The following is a 19732-nucleotide window of genomic DNA, read 5'->3' as shown; positions in this document are numbered from 1 at the left end:
CTGAAGCCTTTCGGGGTCCCTGCCGAACGGCGATCGGACTTGGGATCTCAGCGCGAACGAGAAAACGAGAAACAGCTCCTCGAGCTGTTTCTCTCGTTTCTCTGGGGCGGACTTTCAATTGCCATGCGCTGTACTGATGTACCAGGCTCTCGGTTGCTTATGTCTTGCCTAATACGATATGTTTTGGCTTGTTGTGACGCGCTGTTGGACGCGCACCAAGTTGTGTTCTGGCACCCTTGCAACTACTGAGCTAGGGCAGGGCCAGTATAGTGACCCTGCTGATACTGCCACATACCATCCCAGTCCGCCATAGAATACAGCACGTGGGATGAGCACGAGCTATCTGACAGCTGTGGTGTCTAGCATGCGACGAGAAATCCGCCAGAAAATGCACGCTCAATAACTTCGGGTTTCTCCGTGTCGCCGCGTCGGCAGGAGGGGTGCCAGTGCGCCCGAGAAAATGAAAACGAGAAACGATATTGAGTTGGGCTAGTCAGACTGCGCAGGGCAGGGACTCCCGGTCGGATGCAAGATTCCCCGTATGCACAATCAATCCCAGCCTGATGATCATACAAATGGGGAAACCTATGTTTTTTGTTTCCAAGTAATACCCCTCGAGCACACTGGCGATGCTCGGACTCACGCGTCTCTGCGGAGGTGAGTCGCGACTCGCGAGCCGACTGAGGTCGATCGAAATTCGGGCCTTCCCGACGCGCCCGGGGTGGGGGTTTGCCAAGTCCCGCTGACACCGGGGCGTCGGCAATCAGTTGACGCGCCTGCCACTGATGGCGCCCATTTAAATTTGACTTTTGTTCCGTTCTTGTCTGGCGTTTCTGCGAAGCCGTGATTGGGTCTCCGAAATGAAAGATGGAGCGGCGCTTCTGTGATTGAGGCTCGCGCTCGGAGAACGATGCGAGCAGCGTGCGAGTCAACTGATCTCGGGCCTCGGGCAGTCTAGGTGCTCGAGTAACAAGCTCGTCGATAGTGTGGACGCGATACTGTCCGACTGCTGCATACGCCACTACGCCAAGCCACCAGGTGGACAACTGCCTTTGCCTTTGGAATTGAAGTCCAGCGTAGATACTGCACACACGGGCCAGGCGAGACATGTCAGACAACCTCCCACAAGAAAGAAAGCCCCTGCGCAAGCTGGACTTTGGATTCCTCCCGATCCCGCCTTACTTGCGGCATAATCCAGATGCACCCTTTGAACTCAGCATCCCGCACACTGTCATATTCGGATTCGCGAGTACCTTCAGTCAGACAGAGTCCTTTGTACTACAACAATCTTTGTATTCTGACATGAATGATTCTAGCTTGTCAGGATGCTTGTTAGTTCGATCAGTTTATCAAGGATCTAATCTCTTTCAATAGGTATGAATCTATACTACTGCCAACCAATACTTGGTGCGTAGCACAAGTAAAGGCCTAGTATGGGAGAAATAATGTCTCTCCAGTGCAACTCGCGGACGAGTTCAACGTCGACTACGTCGAGGTTTCACGAATCCCCAGCTTACTGCAAGCAGGGTAAGTCCAGTACTTTCATGTCTGATATAAGGACCTCACAACCTCTTCACCACCAACAGGTATGCAGTCGGATTGACCCTACTCTCTCCTCTGGGAGACCTGATTCGCCGCCGCCAGTTCCTCTTCCTCCTAATGATCGCATCCGCATCACTGAGCATCGGGCTCGCCATAACCCGCTCTCTCGTCGCGTTCGAGACCATATCGTTCTTCGTCGCCGTCTTCTCCGTCACGCCGCAGGTAAGACATATTAACATACTAATGTCACATCCAGTCCAACTGGCCCGACCTGACATATGACCCAGATCCTCATTCCCTTAACAGCAGAGCTCGCGCCGCCCCAGCGGCGCGCGTCGTCCATCGCGATTGTCCTCAGCGGGCTCCTCATGGGTGTCATGCTCGCGCGCGTGCTCTCCGGCATCATCGCCGAGTTCTCCAGCTACAAGAACATCTACTGGATGGGCGTCGGCGGTCAGTCCCCCCTCCCCCTTCCTCGTTTACACCCGCTCACATCGTACCCATCCTCCCCCTTGCCCCCGCGCAGGCCAGTACCTCCTGCTGCTAGTGCTGTACTTCGTGTGCCCGGACACGCCGCCGAAGAACCCGCAGCTGACGTATCTGCAAATTCTGTACACGATGGCCAAGTTCGCGGTGACGGAGCCGCTGCTCGTGCAGGGCGCAATCCTGTTCTTCGCGGACAGCGCGATATACAGCGCGTTCTGGGTTACGCTGACGTTCCTCCTCTCGGACGCCCCGTACCACTACAACACGTCAGTGTCCTCCCTGTCAACGTCTCTGTTGCTTGTTTTCGAGTGAAAAAGCTAATGCGAGAAATATAATATTGTATACGCGCAGGCTGGAGATCGGGCTGTTCGGGCTGGTGGGCATGTTCGGTATCGCGATGGCCCCGCTCGTGGGGCGCGCGATCGACCGCCTGCTCCCCTGGACGGCGACCCTCTTCTCGATCATCCTCATCATTGTGTCCATGGCCATCCAGACCGCCGCGGGGGGCATCAACATCGGCGCGGTCATTGTGGCGATATTCGGTACGGAACATACGCCTAAATCCCCCAGAATGTTTTTGCTAACGAAGAGATTCGATGACTTGGATCGTGGTGGGTAGTTCTCGATGTTGGGGCTGAGGGCCTGCAGGTGTCTGTCACGAACGTGGTGTTTGGGTATGTTTGCAAGTAGCCATCACGCGAAGCGGATGCTGAGGGATTCTTGTGTTTGTTGTGCCAGGATCAACCCAGAAGCGCGCGCGCGCCTCAATGCAGTGCTCATCCTATCGGTAAGCAGGATCTTCTCTCGCACATCCTCCCTCCCAACAACCAACCTAAATCTCACCTTCCCTTCTTCCTTTCCCATGTGAATATTAATCTCAGATCTTCCTCGTGAGTCTATCTCTCTTTGATCTTCCAGATACCCTCCAAAGTTAACCAAGCTACCTTTGCATAGGGCCAAGTAATGGGCACCGCAGTCGGCACGCGCGTGTTCGTCGAGGGCGGCTACCGCGCAACGGGCGGGTTCTGCGTCGCCCTCGGCGCGCTCAACCTCGCCGTGCACCTCCTGCGCGGCCCGCACGTCCCCGCGCGCGCGTGGCTCGGCTGGGCGGGCGGGTGGTCGCTCACCAAGACGGCGGCGGAGGAGCGACAGGAGAAGGCCATCGAGATGGCGGAGATGCCGAGCACGAGTCCTCAGCACGGGACGGCCGAGGTGGGCGGCGACGGGGGCCATGCGCGGATGTCGTGGGTGGTGAGGAAGGCGAGCTCGGTGTTTGGGGGGAAAGAGAAGAGGGGGTTGGAGGGGGTCCAGGAGGGCGGAGAGGATAAGGCGTAACATGAGCATTGATCGCACACAAGCAATTGGACTGTCATTTCGATGCAGCAGCTGGAATACAGAGGTTGAAAACCACTTGGCGAAGCGCACAGCGCATAACTCGTCTGTAAGTTTGCAATTGCGCGAGGAAGCCTTAAGGGTACCTTCGCCTGTTGCGTGATATGTACACCACAAATCTTATACTGTCTGACCTGTTTACTATTCAAGTTCATAGACTTGCGCTAGACAGTAAACTCAGAATTGCTGAAGGTACACCACAGTTGGTCAAATTCTGAGCGGGAGCTACCAGAGCGAAGAGCACGTAAAAGCACGTTCTTTATTTTACTGCACACTACCCCTACGGGGTTCTCAATTAAGTCGATATAAGGAGTACTAAGTAACACGCTCAAAGCCGGGCGACCGTCAAGGGCAAAGTGGGACCATCCGAGACTCTGCTCTCGACATAGGGCATCTGGATGTTGGCAAGGTGCCAGGTGATCTCCTCGTCGGAAAGCGAGAAACGGAAATGATCAATCAGCACCGAGATGATAAGTTCTACAATCATTCATTAGTATGGAGATACATAAACAAGGAATAGCGGCACATACTGATCTCCAGCTGGGCGAACTTATAGCCGATACAAGCTCGGCCTCCACCCAAGAAAGCCATGCTAGAGCAACGCTCAGTCAGTGCCCCCACCGCGGAATAACGGTGTGACACTCACGTTCCAGCGTAGATACCGGGCAAATGTGCCTCCGCTGCGCGCTTGGGGACGCCGTCTGTCCATCGCTCAGGCTTCCATTCCGCAGCGTCGTCTCCCCAAATTTCGGGATCACGGTCTGCAGCTGCGATGCCGATGATGACGTTCTGATTCTTCGCGACAGGGACCTCAGTGATCAGTTGCCCGTCAGTACCCCTGATGGGTCGGGACAAGGGCATGACAGAGTCTGCACGAGCACTGAAGGTTGTTTGATCAGATGAATGCTGGAAGTCGGGATAACGTAATAGCACGCACGTTCGGGACATGAAGGTTACCGGAGCCTCTCTGAAGCGAATAGATGAGCCACTGTGTGTCTTGTCGTGAGAGTCAATCGCTTACAATCTCAGAGTTTCACGGATGACGTTCTCGAGGAATGGAAGCTCGTTGAGCTCGTCATATGCAATGTCCCTGGTACTGTGCTCCTTCTCCCATTGGTCCTTGGCAGTTTTGATTTCTTGTCTCAGCTTCTCCTGGACGTCAGGATGTATGGCCAGGAAATGCAATATGTGAGCCAATGTTGAAGATGTCGTATCGTGGGAGGTAAAGACCAGCGTGCTAATTATATTTCTCATGAGACTTTGCGCGCAGGTGTGATCAAAAGACAGACGCACGTCATATGAGCAAGGACTTCGGAATCGGACATGCCGTCCTCCTCTGAGCTGTTCTCCAGAGCACGTACTGAGAAAGAAATAAGTTAAATGTCACTGTGAAAAAGACAACGACGTACACAATACGCTGACAATGTCCCTTCCTTGGCCGACCTGTTTGGAGACCTTCTCCTCGCCTTCCCTGAGCGCCTGTTTCTTCTCTTCAAGGACTTGCTTATTCGTCTTGTACATGCAGTCAACAATGTCCCGCAATTTGTGCAGGCGCCGACTAGGCGTCATATCCACCAGCTGTCTGCGGATCGACGGACTTGTGATAGACAGGATGGCCGGCAGCAGCATTTGACGCTCGATTTGTAGAGAGAAGATCGCCGGACTGCATACACTCAGCTAAGGAAGAAATACACATCACAGAGACGCGACGAAAACGTACATCAAGCCTCTCAAAGCGAGGCGGAAGGGTGAGTTACCGTCACCTTTCGATAAAGCCTCATAAGAGTGACCGAGACCGGCTTGGCCGATGCCCTCGAGAGCAGTACGCATCATGTAATCGAGCATGTCTACTTTCGCGGGACCTGATGCCGTGGACTCGGCGATTCTGTCTTTGAGCTATACACACCACATGAGTGCCAATCATACGCGATTCACCTAACGTGACTTACGAGGTGAATCACGTGATACAAGACGGGAGTGACATCGCGCATGTGGCTGGTCGAGAAGATGGGATTGAGGATGCGACGTTGCTGTTTGTGCTTAGCACCCCACGTGGAGAGGAGTCCATCGCCAAAGATTTGTTGGTTTCCACTGGAAATGCCTCGTTATTTCTGAAAGATGAAGAAGGAGCGGCGAAGGTCAGCTTACAGGACAAAGATATCGGTTTCTTCGAAGTTGTCGACTTCCTTGACACAGACGTGATGCAAGGCCTTGGGATCCGCAATGTAAAGTTGCTCATCCTACGTCCATACGTTCACGTTAGCCTGTAGACAACAGACCAAGGATCAAAAGACACCTACACCCCAAATACCATTGATTTTTGCGACGCCTCCATATTTCTGGTTCAGCTCATGATGCCATTTCATTCCGTACGGGTTGTAAAGTAGCCCGAGATGTCCAGTACGCCATGACTTGCTCGGCGGACCAGGCAGAGTCCGTAATGGCGACTTGACTACAGAGCGTCGGTACAGAAACCATGCAACCCTGGCGAGCGCTACGAGGGCGGCGAGGGTGAAGGCGGACAAGAACATGATGGACCACCGCAAGCTGAATTGAATGAGGCCAGCACCACCTTAAGATGTTGCGTCAGTTACTGTGGGGTTCAAGGAGCACTCGAGTCGGGCCGCTGAGGGGCGGCAGCGCTGTCCCGGGAGAAATAGCGCTTGTTCGAGGGATGGCGGGGAAGGTCGAGAGCCGTCCTTACAATCATTTCACTTGTAAATTTGCGCCATCAATCAAGGCACAAGACCCTTGTTTCGTTACGCCTTGGGTACGCCTCAATGGAGCTGATAGATGTAATCTGGAGTGAAATACGGAAGACTTTTGACGGCAAGCGTATCAGGGTGGAAACGACGGAATGCAGACCAAATCTGATGCAGTTCGTCGCCTCAAGAGATCTGAATCAAACTTAGCCGACCTAGGCCATCAGGAGTGTCGGTTTATGGCGTGCTGCGCGGTTCAATAACGAGCTTTCTCGGGAAATGCTAGATGCGTTAACCCTGTTCAAGGCAACGTTGAGTAGACTCGATATTCTGAGCATAGGGTGCTGCATTCAGCATCTATTCGGACATGGGGTAGTCTTCACTTCCATAGCCACCGAGTCAGATCGAGCCAAAAACATTCAGTACCGTATCGTTTCAGGCCAGCACTGCGCGCGGACGCGATGATCGCAGGTTCGGAATATCCAGTATCCATAACGAATTGTCTTTTCCATCTTGTGACAGAAGAGCGTATTATCTCCATCCACTTGGAACACTGCCTGATCCTTGGACTTCGGGGTGGTGTGACAAGTAAGTGTAGATCCCCCCCACGAAGCGCATGGGCGGTAGTGGAACGGAGGCATTTCATTATAATTTACAGTACCGCCGGCGTTGCCTGGCAGGGACCCCGAAGACCGCGGGATCTCGGTGCCGGTCATTTATCATACTGTCTCTCGGCCTCGACAGCTGAATCGGGCCGGTTTGAATCTTCTGAATCATGAGGCGCAATTTGTAGTGAGAACATTGTGAGCATTACCGTCATTACCGTGCCCGCGGACAAAGCTCGGGTGGCGTCGTTCACTGCCAAGGTTCGAGTCGTTTCTCTCGAGGTCGGGGAACGAAATTATTTCAAAGCAGAATCAGAATCAAAGACACTGGACGATGCTCGTGGGCTTGTCGCGGAAAGGCACGAACCAAGTTGCAATGAAACTAGAGATGTAAATCCATTGAAGCGAAATATACTACAAGTCGAATACATGATTTCTACGCCTTGAGGGCCTCCTGCACTAGCTCCTCTACACTCTGGATGAATACTTCAACGATACGCTGCACCTCGTCAGCCTTGACGTTGTAAGCAGGGGCAAACATGCAATGGTCGCCAACGGTGCCATCGAGGCTTCCGCCACCCGACATGCCCATGATCATGACACCCTTCTCGAAACAGCGCGCCTCGACGAGCGGCCCGAATTTCTTACCGCCGAAGTCCAACTTGGGAGCTCCTGCGGGAGCCACTTCAAACTCCACCGCCCAGAATCCGCCGGACCCACGAATGTCGAAAACATACGGGGCAACAACGCTACCGGAGCCAGTCAAACCGGACTTCAGCAGGTTTCCGAGCAGTGCTCCCTGCTTGCGGATATTTGCTATCAGGTTCTCGTCTTTCAATACCTTCTGAACGGCAAGGGAGGCGGCACAGCACAGAGGATGCGCCTAGAAATCGAAGAACTGAGTAAGACGCGGCATCCTTCCCGACAAACCTTGCCTCTTACCTGGTAAGTGTAGCCGTGCTGCCATATGCCGGTCTTACTGTGGAGGCCGTCGGCAACCTTTCGTGAAATCAGGACAGCCCCCATGGGGGTATAGCTGGAGGCAGAACATCAGCAGACGTAAGGTAAATCATGTATCGTTACTGACCCTGCGCCGAGGCCCTTCGCTACGGCCTGGATGTCTGGTGACACTCCATCGCCAAACGTCTGCCATGCGTGCATCGATCCGACGCCTGCAACCGAAATCCAAATTAGCAGATGGATGAGGATAGCAGATGACGACACTCACGCCCCATCCCGCTCATTACTTCATCGAGAACAAGCAAAGCACCGTACTTGTCGCAAACGGACTTGACAGCTTTGAAGTAGCCTTTCGGGGGAATCACCACTCCCGAGCTGGCGCCCACGACGGTCTCGGCGACGACTAAAGCGGATCATCGGACCCAAAGCCTAATCTCGAAGGGGATGCCTACTTACATGCAATGACCTTGTCGGGACCGAGCTCCAGAAATTTGGCTTCAAGCTCGTTCTTTAGGCGCTCAACGTACTGTTCCTCGGTCTCACCCGGCTGATGGAAGCGCTTATAGTACGCGGGGGAAACATGGTGGAACGTCTCGTGGTCCAGAATGGGTTCATATGGAGCACGACGAGCGGCGTTGAAAGCAGCCCCGAGAGTACCAAGAGATGCACCGTGGTAGGACACCTTTCTTCCGATGAACTTTGTACGTTGGGTCTGGCCCGTCTCGTAGAAGTACTGCAGAAGAGGTCAAACTACTATGTCAAGTACGAATTTCGCCTGATCTTACCTGTCTCGCCGTCTTTAGAGCACCTTCCATCGCCTCAGTGCCTGCAATGATGCGTGTGAGTACACCGGCACAACTGTCTATCTCCGAACGTACCTCCGGCGACGAAGCCTACGAGGGCGAAGGCCCCTTCGCTGTCATCAATGATTGTCTTCGCGAGCAATTCGACTGGCTCGTTAGTGAGCTGCTGATGGAAAGTGTCTATCACAATGTCAGGACATGGTCACATGACGTACGGAGAGTAGTAACACCTACAGGATAGCTTCCCAGCCTGCTCGCGGATCGCTTCGACAACTACGGGATGGCCACTGCCAATGCAGGCTACTGCTGCACCACCGACGGCATCGATGATGCGGCGACCGTCAGCTAGGTCGAAGTAGATGCCTTGCGCCCCGACAGCAAGAGGGGGTGTAATAGGCGTCTTGTGGAGTACGCAGGAGGCAACTGCAGACTTGGCCCCCGCAGGCTTGCCCTCTGAGGCGGACTTGGTCGTAGGAACCGGGGAGGCAACGCTGAGAGCAGGGGCCATGGCGAATGCAGTCTTGGAGTAACTGTGTAGTGACGATGGGACTTGGGTCGAAAAATACTTATGCAAGGTATACCTGAGAACGTACTGACGCCTGCCGGCAGCCCGGGCGACCCACCATTACCCCAATTGTTTGCGGCGGAAACAAAACACCGCTAAGCACGGTGCCATCAATCTGGCCAGACACTGCATGGACGGTCTGTCAACGAAACCACATCAGAATAATGGAGGACGGAGGTTAACTGGCATCATGACGATTTGGACGTAAATAGGACTGCCGGGATCTATCTCCATGACATGAATCTGGTCGATCTACTCCAGTCGCGTGTACAGCATTCGGCTGTTTGCGAGGCTATGGCACGCAAGGGCGCTCGGCGCCATCACATGGAGATAAGGATTCACGGTTATCAGGGAGGATCTTTCCCCATAGCCAGCCCTATTGGCGAACATTCCTTTTATGCGCATTGTACAACACGAACGAAAGCGAGCGAGGTGATGATCAAATCCCATTCCAATCTTCTGGGCTCGCCAGAAGCGAAGGAGCAACACATTGATTGTCACGGTCTTGCGAACCCATCGCATCAGTGGAAATGTGACGATATAGTGCATTGTGCAGAAAATAAGTTTGACAAACCGGTTTCAGGACAGGCTTCAGGGAAGCCCATCGAGGAGTGGCTCCGTCTCCAGGAGAAAGGAGCAAATATTACGAATTGACGCAATATCCGGTAAAGAAACAAGTACACGTATGTCTTCCTCGGAGGCAGCTTGAGTCCGCCTTGCCGACTGTTATACACTGGACGTGTACTTGCTTTGGTCTGTTACCTACTCCGAGGAAGTCAGAACGCTTAAACACACTTTACGCCTTCTGCATCCTTGTCCACCTAGCGCACAAGTATGCAGTTCATCACCGGTCCAAAGCTCAATGGTGCGGCTGCTTCGACGGGAGCGCTGTCTCCAGAAGTCATCGCCGTCTATCCGATGACGAAGGCGCAAGAGAGCCTTTGGCTCGCCTACTCAATGGCGCCTAACCATACGCTATACAACCTCAGTCTTAAGTTTGTATTCAACCAGACTGAGGCTGCATCTGACGGTCACGGCTTCACCCTGGAGAACATATCTAAAGGTCAGTCCTGCTCTCAGATCAAGCGCAATATTGGACTTACAAACAGGTTCTATAGCGATCCGCGACTTGACGCGTCGTCATGCCATCTTAAGGTCCACGTTCCACGGTGCAAACCAGTCGCAGGCCCGTCCCTTCGTAGCTGAACACAATCCGGACACTGCGACAGCGTCATTCCGGATTGTACCTAAACCGCGCGATGCTCGTGGTGAAGCCAAGGTCCTTGGTTTGCTCCGGACCGCTGTGAACCTGTCGCAGGAATTTGCCAGCCGCTGGCTAGCAGTCGTCTCGGACCGTGAGATCGAACTGTACTTGGTCGCGCACCACATCGCGCTTGATGGAACGAGCATGAGCTCCATCTCTGCGGAGCTATTCAAGTTGCTTTCAGGCTCCCCGGCAACGCCTGCAGAGCAGCCGTTCTGTCAGGCGCATATGTATGAGGTGATTACTTACATTGTACGGCGATTTTCCAGCCGGCGAATACTAACACCCTTCAAGGCAGCGTTCTCCGCTTCCCCGGAATATCAGGCGGCGGAAAGGTTCTGGCTAGACCAGGTCATGCACGTACGACCATACAAATGGATAACCAACCCTTCCAGTCGTCCGGCCCCAAGCAAGAGCTACCGGGAGATCCAAACTTGGTTTGATTTCTCGAAGGATGTAAGCCAAACTCCGTTTCTTTCGCAAAGTCAACTGTTTCCTGACATCAGGGAAAGGATCTTGCAGCTTGGGGTAGCAAGTACCGTACATCCTGGTTCCGCGTAGCAGTCGCTATGGTCGGGCTTCTTACTCGCGCCCACACAGAACCAGATTATGGAGCGGATCAAACAGTTACTGTCGCTTTCGGCGGCCGGCCGGCCGGTCTGGAGAAGTCCATCGGCCACTTTGCGAATGCCATGCCGATCCGCATTCCTTTTACGGAAGCTTCCCGGAAGACGTCCGGCGCTGCACAGGTATCCTTTGATAACCTGGTGAAGCTTGTGTCGAAGCAGATATCCACTGCGAAGAAGCACGAACGTTATTCGATTCTTGATCTCTCTCGTGCGAGAGCTTCGCGTGGGCTGGAGACTCCCCGGGCTCAAGTTGCCGTAACACTCTCTCCCAAGCTCTCCCACAAGGAATGTACCTTGTACCCAGTTGAAGGTCCTTATGACCTGTTCTTCTGTTTCCTCGAAGGGGACGACAACGTTACACTCGGGGTATGTACTACACGAAGATCGTCTCTGGACAGATGCAGTACTCACTTTGCCGCATTAGGTTATTTATGACCCGATAATCTTCTCGACCGCTGATGTGGCACGGCTCAAGGACGAGTTTTCGTCACTACGTGAGCGGTCCATGACTGACCCAAGTTTCGGCGTATCCGGAATTTCTGGCGTCCAAAGTCATCTCCCGCGTTTACTTCCGGAACTCGACTTGTCCAACGTGGATGAGATCAGCGCTGCGCGCTTCCACGCGTGGTTTGAGCAGCAAGCTCTCGCTCACCCTAACCTCGTCGCACTGCACTCTGCGGAGCGTAATCTCTCCGTGACGTATAAGGAACTCAATGAGAGATCCAATCGCCTGGGGCATTGTGAGTTTAATGCTTTATCTCATTGACGTCCGAGAGCTTATCTCTCCCTATCAGATCTTCGTGAGATAGGCATTAGTCGCGGAAGCTTGGTGCTTCTGTACCTTGAGCATGGCCCTGCCGTTATGGAATGGATAATCGCCGTTTTGAAGGCCGGCGCAGCATACGCTGTCGCAGATCAGAGTAACCCCCCGGAGCGCATCCGCTCTATCGTCTCAGTTGCTGAGCCTGTACTGGTTATTCACGACCAGAAGGGCGAAGCTATCCGCGAGATTATACAGGAGTCTCCGGTTAAGACGCTTGATATAAGGACCGTCCAGATCGAAAAATTCTCCTCAGAGTCTTTAGAGGAAGTCACGCAGAACACCGATCTAGCGTACATCGTCTTCACTTCTGGCAGTACAGGTGAGGAAGGCTCCTCACGTTCTTTATTGCGCTGGCTCCCTGATCATATGATAGGTCAACCGAAGGGAGTCGAGATTGAACATCGAAATCTGTCCCACTTCGTCGCGAATGCGTTTACCTCGAACTACACCACCATCGGTCCTGGTACCCGAGTTCTCCAGCTCGCGACCTTCGCATTTGACGCTGCAGTGCTCGAATGGTCCCAGTGCCTCTCCCTCGGCGGCACGCTTTGTTTCGCCGATGTGCCGAAGGCGCTAGTAGGAGATTATCTCGCAGATGTCATCGACCTGAACGAGGTATCGTTCATGCACCTCACACCGAGCGTTCTCGCTACCCTTCCAACCTCAAGACCGCTCCCTTCGTTGCGCCAGATCTCCGTTGGAGGTGAAATGGTGCCGGATAATCTTATCAAGAAGTGGCGATCGCGGGTCCAGGTAGTCAATGCCTATGGACCAACCGAGTGGTACGTTACTAGCTCTACTAGCAATATGACGTTGTACGCATAACTGTACTGTCCTAGCACTGTCGTGATGGCTCATCAACCACAGCCGATCGCATCGGACGCCCCACAACCAGCCGCAAACATCATTGGCGCAGCACACCAACACATGAAGTTCTACGTCAGCAACGATGCCTTTACTCGCCTATTGCCAGCTGGAGAGGTAGGAGAGGTATGCATCGGAGGTCCGCAGGTTGGAAGAGGGTCTGTGTTTGCTTCAATGCCAATGTGCTTTGCACACTCACATTCTATGTATTGTAAGGTATAAGAGTCGGCCGGATTTGACGGAGAACCGTTTCGCAGTACATCCTGAGCTTGGGGCTAGGTTGTACCGCACAGGGGACAGAGGCAAGTTGCTGGGTGACGGCTCAGTGTTCCTTGTCGGACGGATAGATCGGGAGGTCAAAGTACGAGGTGAGTAAACGCATCTAGTTTAAATATATAGTCTCGCTGAAATCAGTGTTTCATCCAGGGTATCGGTGAGTATCCATGGGCGACGTAGCCAAGACATTTAGCTGACATCCTTACAGTATCGAGCTAGACGACGTAGAGCGAACTATTACCGACGTTATGCCGGAGGTAACGGCAGTGTCAGTACAGCCCGACTCGTCGAGCACTTCGCTTTGGGCGTTCGTTTCGCCGGACGACATTGACGGAGATGTCCTGAGGAACCGTCTGACGGAGCGATTACCAGCGTACATGGTACCCTCCACCGTCTACGCTCTACCCCAGCTTCCCCTCAATATGAACGGCAAAGTCGACCACAAATCCATCGCTGCCAATATGGAATCGTTGATCGTTGAAGCTACGACATCTGGTAGTTCATCTTCGGCGACGCCATCACTTGTCTCATCGGGCTCTACAACTTGTCGGTCGCCTTCTACATCGTCGTGTTCCGATTCCAGGTCCGCTTCGCCTGCTATCACGTCTGCTGTTACTCGGATATGGCAAGATATCTTGGGTACGAAGGGACTCATCACCACCAGTGATAATTTCTTTGACCTGGGGGGTAATAGGTATGTACCGTGTGGTAGTCTTTCCACCCGTCACAATGCTCAGACCTCCCTTTACAGCCTTAGCGCCAATAAATTAGCTACTCAACTTCGCTCGGAGTTCTCCTCCAGTAACATCACCGTTCTGGATATCTTTTCGTCGCCGACCATACAAGGCCAAGTCGACTTACTCTGTGGAAGCGAACTGGACTCTTATGTACAGAGCAAGTTGGATTCGTACAAGCCTGTCATCCCGCAGCCCGTTCCATCGCCTCAGGCAGATGATATGGAAGACATCCAAATGAAGATAGCAGAGATTTGGAAGTCCGTTCTGGGATCCCGGAATGCGTTTACCTATGAGACCAACTTCTTTGACGCTGGAGGTCACAGGTAATGTCGCGTATAGCAGTTGAGATAAGTATGGCTATTCTCATAGTTCACCCCTCTACTCCAGTGTATCCGTCTCTCAAGTGCTACAAGGTCTTCAGAAGGAGTGGCCGTCAGTGAAGGTCGGGATAGTGGATCTTTTCCAGCACTCTACCATTTCAAGCATGGCAGCTCTAGTTGCGAAGTATCAGCCAGCATCTCAGCTCCCCGAAGTTCCAGACCCAGTATCTGTACCGAGGCTGGGTCGTGGTCGGACGAAGAGCCCTGCAAAAATCGTAGATTCGCAGGGCCGCAGTTCTCCCTCCACGATCCCTTCCGGTGGTCGCAAATCGGAGATTGCAATTGTCGGCATTTCAGGCCGCTTCCCGGGTGCGTCGAACCCCGACGAGCTCTATCGGCTCTTCAGGGACAGAAAGGAAGGTATAAGCGAACTCGAAGGGTCATCTGGAGTATTACCCTTCCCCGGCGCGATCTATGTACCGAGGCGGGGCGCGATCAAGGACGTGGAGTACTTTGACCCTGCCGCTTGGGGTCTGAAAGAAGATGAAGCTAGGTTCGTCTACAACGGTCTTCTATTGACCTAGATACTCATGAGAGTTCGTCTAGAAATATGGACCCACAGCAACGCCTTTTCATGGAGTCGACACTACGAGCGTTGCAAGACGCGAACCGTGTACCATCCATCCAAGGTACCAACAACATAGGTCTTTTTGTTGGCGCGGCTCGCGACACTTGGCAAGATGGTATGTTCAAACTTAGAACAGTACACGTTATTCTTCATCACTCAGCGTTGCTCAGCCACGGAAACGGTGTACGGAGACGAGTTCTATCGCACGCACCGCGCAGACTTGACGCCCTCCATATCTGCGCGTACCGCGTACCATCTCAATTTACAAGGTCCCAACGTGACTCTTAACACTGCTTGCTCGAGTGGGATGGTTGCTCTTTCCGTGGCTGTGGACCAGTTAAGAGCGGGCAGATGTGATATGGCCGTTGCTGGTGCTGTCGCGATTGCCTTCCCTCAGTAAGTTATTGGATATCTAACCGCTTCTAGTTGTTGACATAGTACTGTACACAGGGAGGGATACGTCACCGCCGAATCTCAAATATTCTCGCCCTCCGGTCATTGCAGACCATTCGACCACAGAGCAGATGGCACTCTTCCTGCAGACGGTGTTTGTGCACTAGTCCTTCGCCCCCTCGACGATGCGGTTCGAGACGGGGACAAGATCTACTCCGTCATATCCGGTATCGCGACAGGGTCGGACGGACGGCTAGATAAAGCTGGGGTCACGGCTCCCAGCCCGCGAGGCCAAGCTGACACCATTGAACGTGCTTGGAAAGACGCAGGGATTCCAATGTCGAAAGCGGTCTATGCTGAGTGTGTTGTTCGACCCTTTTTATCCCTTTCTACGTAGCTGAGCGCGTACGTCGTCAGGTTGCATGGCAGTGGCACTCCTATCGGCGATGCTCTAGAGCTCGAAGGTTTTCAAATGGCCCGTTCAAGACTTGGCGCTGCGAACAACCGCTGCACGGTTGGGTCGAATAAAGGGAATCTCGGGAACTGTGAAGTACGTTCTCTGACCCGTCATAATAATTGCCCCCCATTGAGCCCTTCATCGCAAAGGCTGCTTCAGGACTGGTATCTGTCATCAAGATGTGCAAGTCGATGCAGTACGGTGTCATACCTCCTGTTCAGTCTCTGGAACGTGTCAATCCTCTCATCAATCCGTCGCTTCCGTTCGACATAGCTCAAACGGATCTTCCGTTGTCTGACGATGCCGTCGTCTGCGTCTCAAGTACTGGGCTGGGTGGAGTCAACGCTCACTGTGTGCTGCGATCCCCACCCACTACAGTCCGGCGGTCGCCGCAACCTTCCCGTTCGACAAGCACTCAACCGAGGGGCAAACTCCTCACTGCCCCTCCACGAGTCTCGCTTTCGCCTACCTCTGATATCGATATCGGCCAAATCATAGCCGTCTGCGCTTCTCAAGTTTTGGGTAGTGAAGTGGGAAAGGACGCAGACCTCCGAGCTGCAGGTTTAGACAGCACCGGTCAAGTTCGTCTCATGCGCCTTCTCGCGGATGCACTGCCTTCTGCCCCACTGAGGTACGTACTCTCCACTCGGCCTGTTGTTCTTTCTAACTTGCGGATCAGCATGAGTGCATTCCTGGGCGACTCCCTGACTCCAGAGGTCCTGGCCAGCAGATGCTTCAATGCCGCCACGAACCCTTCTCCGCCTTCTGTCGGAGGCAATGGCAAATTACCTCCTTATTTCACGCTACTCCGATGTGGCGAGATGAGCGAAGTGTACGCTCTGCTCGCCCCTGCTGGGGGGAGCTGCGGCTCGTACATCGACTTATGCCGACAACTCCCGCCTGGAGGTGCCGTGATCGGCGTTGAGCATCCCAATCTGAATCTCAACGCCAGCGGGCCTACACCGGCAACGCCATACTCCGTCAGTGAGCTCGCCGATAGATACGCGGACGACCTGGCGCGCATTGGCGTGAAGGAAGTAGTGCTAGTAGGCTCGTCGTTCGGGGGTGTCGTGTGCGTCGAGCTGGCCAGACTTCTACTGCAAAAGGAAGCAATGACTGTGAAGGGTGTTGCGCTCCTGGATTCACCGTGGCCGAGTATGGATGTCGCGGTGGAAGCTCTGACGTGGCGCGCCTTCTTGCGCAACCTCTTCGACGTGACAAGTGCTGAAGCGGATGCCCAAATCGGGCCGGGATCAGCGCTCGAGATGTCCTTGAGTGCGCATGCAGCGGCTGTCGAAACCCTCACGGCCGAAATTACTGCTGCGCTAGCACTCGTCGATGGCAGTCAGAGGGCCGCGGTGGAGAGGCGGGACTGGAAGAAGCTGCTGACTATATACGCCGAGAACGTTCTCGCGTTGGGCGAGTACTCGCAGCAAGGTCCGATACCTGGTCTTGAGACACGAGCCCCTTCTCTATATGTCCGTGCCGGCTCGCGCAGCAGCGAGCATGTGGATAGCTGGGGAGGTGTGTTGGAAGGTATGAGAGTAGAGGAAGTGGATGGTGGTCATGCTGGGGTATGCAGCGGCGAAAGAGCCGGCAGGGTTGCGGCTTTCCTGGCGGAAATGGCCGCGTAGAACTGGAGAAATACATGTATTACTACGGGAGGACGGATCCAGGACCCTTTTGGTTTTATTGTGATATTATAATCCCTCGGTTATGAATTCATAGCTTAGCATGAACATGACTGAACTAGGCTGGCAAAGTGGCATCGCGTTGCCAGCGCAGGGCGACCACTGTTTCTCAGTAAGTGCTCTCAAGCTCGGCGAGAGGACTGAAGATAAGATCAGCATAGGATTATGTCATGTCGAGTACCAGTATAGTTATGTCTTGAGTGTTTCTCTCATTCATTTTGCTTTCCTGGAGAATCGTGAGACGCAGTATAACCGGAAACGGTAATCCTACTACCGCAACGGGTACATGTCTTTCATACCCGATTGACAGCCACATCGCCTGAATCTCGGTATCGTCCCCTAGAGGCCGCCAACGTACTGTAGGTTGCATTAACACGGTAGCTCGTGACTTAGTAGCACCAGGTATGGGATCCTCCGTCCGCCGATATGGGAAGATGAATCCTAATATTCATCTCCGATTTATGCAAGACTGAGCAGAACAAGGCCATAAAAGTCTACGCAGCTCTGACAGAGGTCGCCAAAGACCCTCTAGATGATAGGCGTCCCTTCAACATCTCCTACATGGCACCATTCACTTTGTGCGGGGCCACAGAGATCTTCCACTGCTCTAATGCTGCCTCGTCCGCAGCTTCTATGCGCTCCTCTTCTCCCTTCTCCGAGCCCCTCCCCTCCCAATAGTACTTTAAGTCCTCTATGGAAAAGTCGGACCACCGCCGGTAGCCGTACTCGTATACCTCAAGCCTTTTGAGGCGCAATTCTGTCATGAAAGTTTTGAAGACGGGATGCCACAGGGTCTTCCGTGAACCGCCATACGCATCTCCCGCATTTTGGAACTTCATCTTCCCTTGGTCATCCTCCGCGTCTGTATCCTCATCCGACGAAGGCTGGTCTCCATTCAGACTTGATACCTCGAGCTAGACCATAGAGCACCTCTTCAACTTGAGACTCTGCAGGGTATTTTTATGGCGACAGATGAAGGCTTCTAAAGGGGTGTTGGAGCCAAACACCATTCCGCCTAACTCCAGGTTCCTGAGGTGAGGAAAGTGGAGGTCTTCGACAGGAAAACCTGGTCTCCAGGTTCCCGCTACCGCGTTACAAGAGTCGACGGACAATGTTACAAGGCTGTTTTGCAACGGGTCAAGGTAGCAGTACACCACGTTAAGCCAAAAGCATTCGAGCCCCAGATCAACTTGGGGTAAGAAGGATAATCCCCGTACATGTCGGACTGCGCGTGCAGCGCGAGCAAAGTAAGCGGTTTCTTCCATTTGGGGAGCTCCAGGCTCTCGCCATCGTTGTCTCTGGAACGGGCTTTCAGATTACTAAGAGCTAGTTCGGTGAGCTGCGGAGGGGGTTCTCTATGATAGTTTGGAGTAGGTCTTGCTCGAACGACGAGGACTCGAAGTCGTCTTTGTCCACCGGTTCCGGGAAGGTCGGAAGGAAATCAGTTGTGGTGCGAGCCTCAGCTTCGAGAACGCGTCTACTAAGGCCTCCTCGACCTCGTATTCTGTAACAAGAGGCGATAAGTGATATCTCGAGAAGGGAAGAGCGTCCGCGTAATATACAACCTGGTTCCTTGACTTCTCTGTAGTACGCCAAAGAGACGTCTGTAATGTAGGAAGCGAAGGACGGCACGCGTAATACTCTGCCCAAAGCCAGGGCGTCTCGCATTGAACCTCGAACGCGCACTTTGCAGAACAGTTCTAGCCATACGAGATGGAACACCTCCACTGGCAGGCATATAAGGGCAAAGTATGAACGTGGCTGAGCTTGGAAACGTTCTTGCTCATCCGCGCCGAGTCACATAAGTGCAACTATGATAGTCCGTTGTACTATGCCTTGCGAAGTCGAATGAGACCTCCGTGCGCCCTAAGTATGTCTTCCCAAAACTTAGAGCAGTGTCTATTTCCAGCAATCGGCGAAACGATAGAGAAGTTTGAGATTTTCCGCACTCAGCAGCCGCTCCACGGCTTACTTATTGGAGTAGGGTATCACCAATCTTGCTCCGCTAATGCTGTGTCCTGATCAAAACAAGAGTGGTGAGTCATGGTGCACTGTGGACCCGAGTGGGTTATAATTACCTTTCCGGGCTCGGCTGCCTGCGTGAAAAATTCTGAAAGTTCTCTACAGTTAGTGTTGCTCCTGCAGTGAAGTTGCAGTGTTGCACAGTGGAGTTTTTGACACTTCAACCCGAGTGAAGTGAAGTTGAAGGCGCTTCAATGTCTTCATTGAAGTGGGCAGATCAGCCACGGAATATCCCGTAATATTCCCACATACGTGTGGTGAAGGCACTGACTTGTCCTCGTAGGACGAACTCGGGGATATCTGCATATACATTGTACTCTAAAATACACTAATAATGCCCATACCATCTGCCAGGACGTACGATACCAAAAGTCAAGTCGACACCTTGTCATATGGACTCCTGACGAATTTCTTGAGCCCAGTGCAAACTGCCAGCATATCATGGAGGCTATCTGCCACAGCCATTCTATTGTTATCTCTGCACGGGGTATGACGCGGAGTAGATGCGACTCTGCGACTCGGACACCACTTGGACGCAGGGCGAGCGCGTCTGGTGGCGCGCGCTGCCATTAA

General features: G+C 53.3%; 5 protein-coding genes across 5 annotated transcripts; 2 read left to right on the top strand and 3 right to left on the bottom strand.

Moving 5' to 3' along the window:
* Positions 1 to 1107: 1107 nt before the first annotated feature.
* GLOTRDRAFT_45532 (MFS DHA1 protein) lies at positions 1108 to 3363 on the top strand (the record flags this gene model as incomplete). The annotated part of the gene is made up of 11 exons (XM_007869978.1): positions 1108 to 1258; positions 1375 to 1407; positions 1458 to 1527; positions 1587 to 1764; positions 1830 to 1995; positions 2069 to 2294; positions 2380 to 2570; positions 2648 to 2702; positions 2767 to 2815; positions 2910 to 2918; positions 2983 to 3363. The coding sequence occupies 11 exons, from the start codon at positions 1108 to 1110 to the stop codon at positions 3361 to 3363; spliced, it is 1509 nt and encodes a 502-aa protein (XP_007868169.1).
* A 385-nt stretch (positions 3364 to 3748) lies between these two features.
* Positions 3749 to 6068, bottom strand: GLOTRDRAFT_139944 (cytochrome P450; the record flags this gene model as incomplete). The annotated part of the gene is made up of 11 exons (XM_007870106.1): positions 5721 to 6068; positions 5569 to 5660; positions 5370 to 5511; positions 5141 to 5316; positions 4830 to 5083; positions 4714 to 4780; positions 4442 to 4657; positions 4358 to 4387; positions 4067 to 4300; positions 3951 to 4012; positions 3749 to 3897 (listed from the first exon to the last, which is right to left on the bottom strand). The coding sequence occupies exons 1-11, from the start codon at positions 5949 to 5951 to the stop codon at positions 3749 to 3751; spliced, it is 1653 nt and encodes a 550-aa protein (XP_007868297.1). The 5' UTR covers positions 5952 to 6068.
* A 1036-nt stretch (positions 6069 to 7104) lies between these two features.
* GLOTRDRAFT_122318 (PLP-dependent transferase) lies at positions 7105 to 9074 on the bottom strand. The gene is made up of 8 exons (XM_007870105.1): positions 8725 to 9074; positions 8566 to 8670; positions 8473 to 8513; positions 8144 to 8420; positions 7956 to 8090; positions 7815 to 7899; positions 7670 to 7763; positions 7105 to 7610 (listed from the first exon to the last, which is right to left on the bottom strand). The coding sequence occupies exons 1-8, from the start codon at positions 8996 to 8998 to the stop codon at positions 7164 to 7166; spliced, it is 1458 nt and encodes a 485-aa protein (XP_007868296.1). The 5' UTR covers positions 8999 to 9074; the 3' UTR covers positions 7105 to 7163.
* Positions 9075 to 9889: 815 nt separating this feature from the next.
* Positions 9890 to 15811, top strand: pks-nrps1 (polyketide synthetase; the record flags this gene model as incomplete). Its single annotated transcript, XM_007869956.1, has 16 exons — positions 9890 to 10085; positions 10165 to 10775; positions 10832 to 11314; positions 11373 to 11688; positions 11743 to 12090; positions 12145 to 12553; positions 12611 to 12793; positions 12852 to 13007; positions 13120 to 13605; positions 13663 to 13818; positions 14207 to 14521; positions 14575 to 14711; positions 14767 to 14992; positions 15047 to 15349; positions 15407 to 15539; positions 15596 to 15811. Coding segments are annotated over 16 exons (4674 nt in total), but the record flags the coding sequence as incomplete, so codon positions are not given.
* Positions 15812 to 17694: 1883 nt separating this feature from the next.
* On the bottom strand, positions 17695 to 18402 carry GLOTRDRAFT_95030 (uncharacterized protein; the record flags this gene model as incomplete). Its single annotated transcript, XM_007870104.1, has 2 exons — positions 17695 to 18051; positions 18145 to 18402. 2 exons carry the CDS (start codon positions 18400 to 18402, stop codon positions 17695 to 17697), a joined length of 615 nt encoding a protein of 204 aa, XP_007868295.1.
* Between the last annotated feature and the right edge of the window lie 1330 nt (positions 18403 to 19732).

This window comes from Gloeophyllum trabeum (genome assembly GCF_000344685.1).
Source record: "Gloeophyllum trabeum ATCC 11539 unplaced genomic scaffold GLOTRscaffold_00011, whole genome shotgun sequence".
NCBI classification, from domain to species: Eukaryota; Fungi; Basidiomycota; class Agaricomycetes; order Gloeophyllales; family Gloeophyllaceae; genus Gloeophyllum; species Gloeophyllum trabeum.
This window is presented reverse-complemented; position numbering and strand designations above follow the sequence as displayed.

Bases quoted from the DNA above. Each gene is read 5' to 3' on its own strand.
- GLOTRDRAFT_122318 (XM_007870105.1), bottom strand. From the start codon at position 8,998: ATGGCCCCTGCTCTCAGCGTTGCCTCCCCGGTTCCTACGACCAAGTCC. The intron at 8,091-8,143 runs GTAAGTAGGCAT...GATCCGCTTTAG, and splicing joins TCCCGACAAGGTCATTGCAT to TCGTCGCCGAGACCGTCGTG. The intron at 7,764-7,814 runs GTCAGTAACGAT...TTCTGCCTCCAG, and splicing joins GCGAAGGGCCTCGGCGCAGG to CTATACCCCCATGGGGGCTG.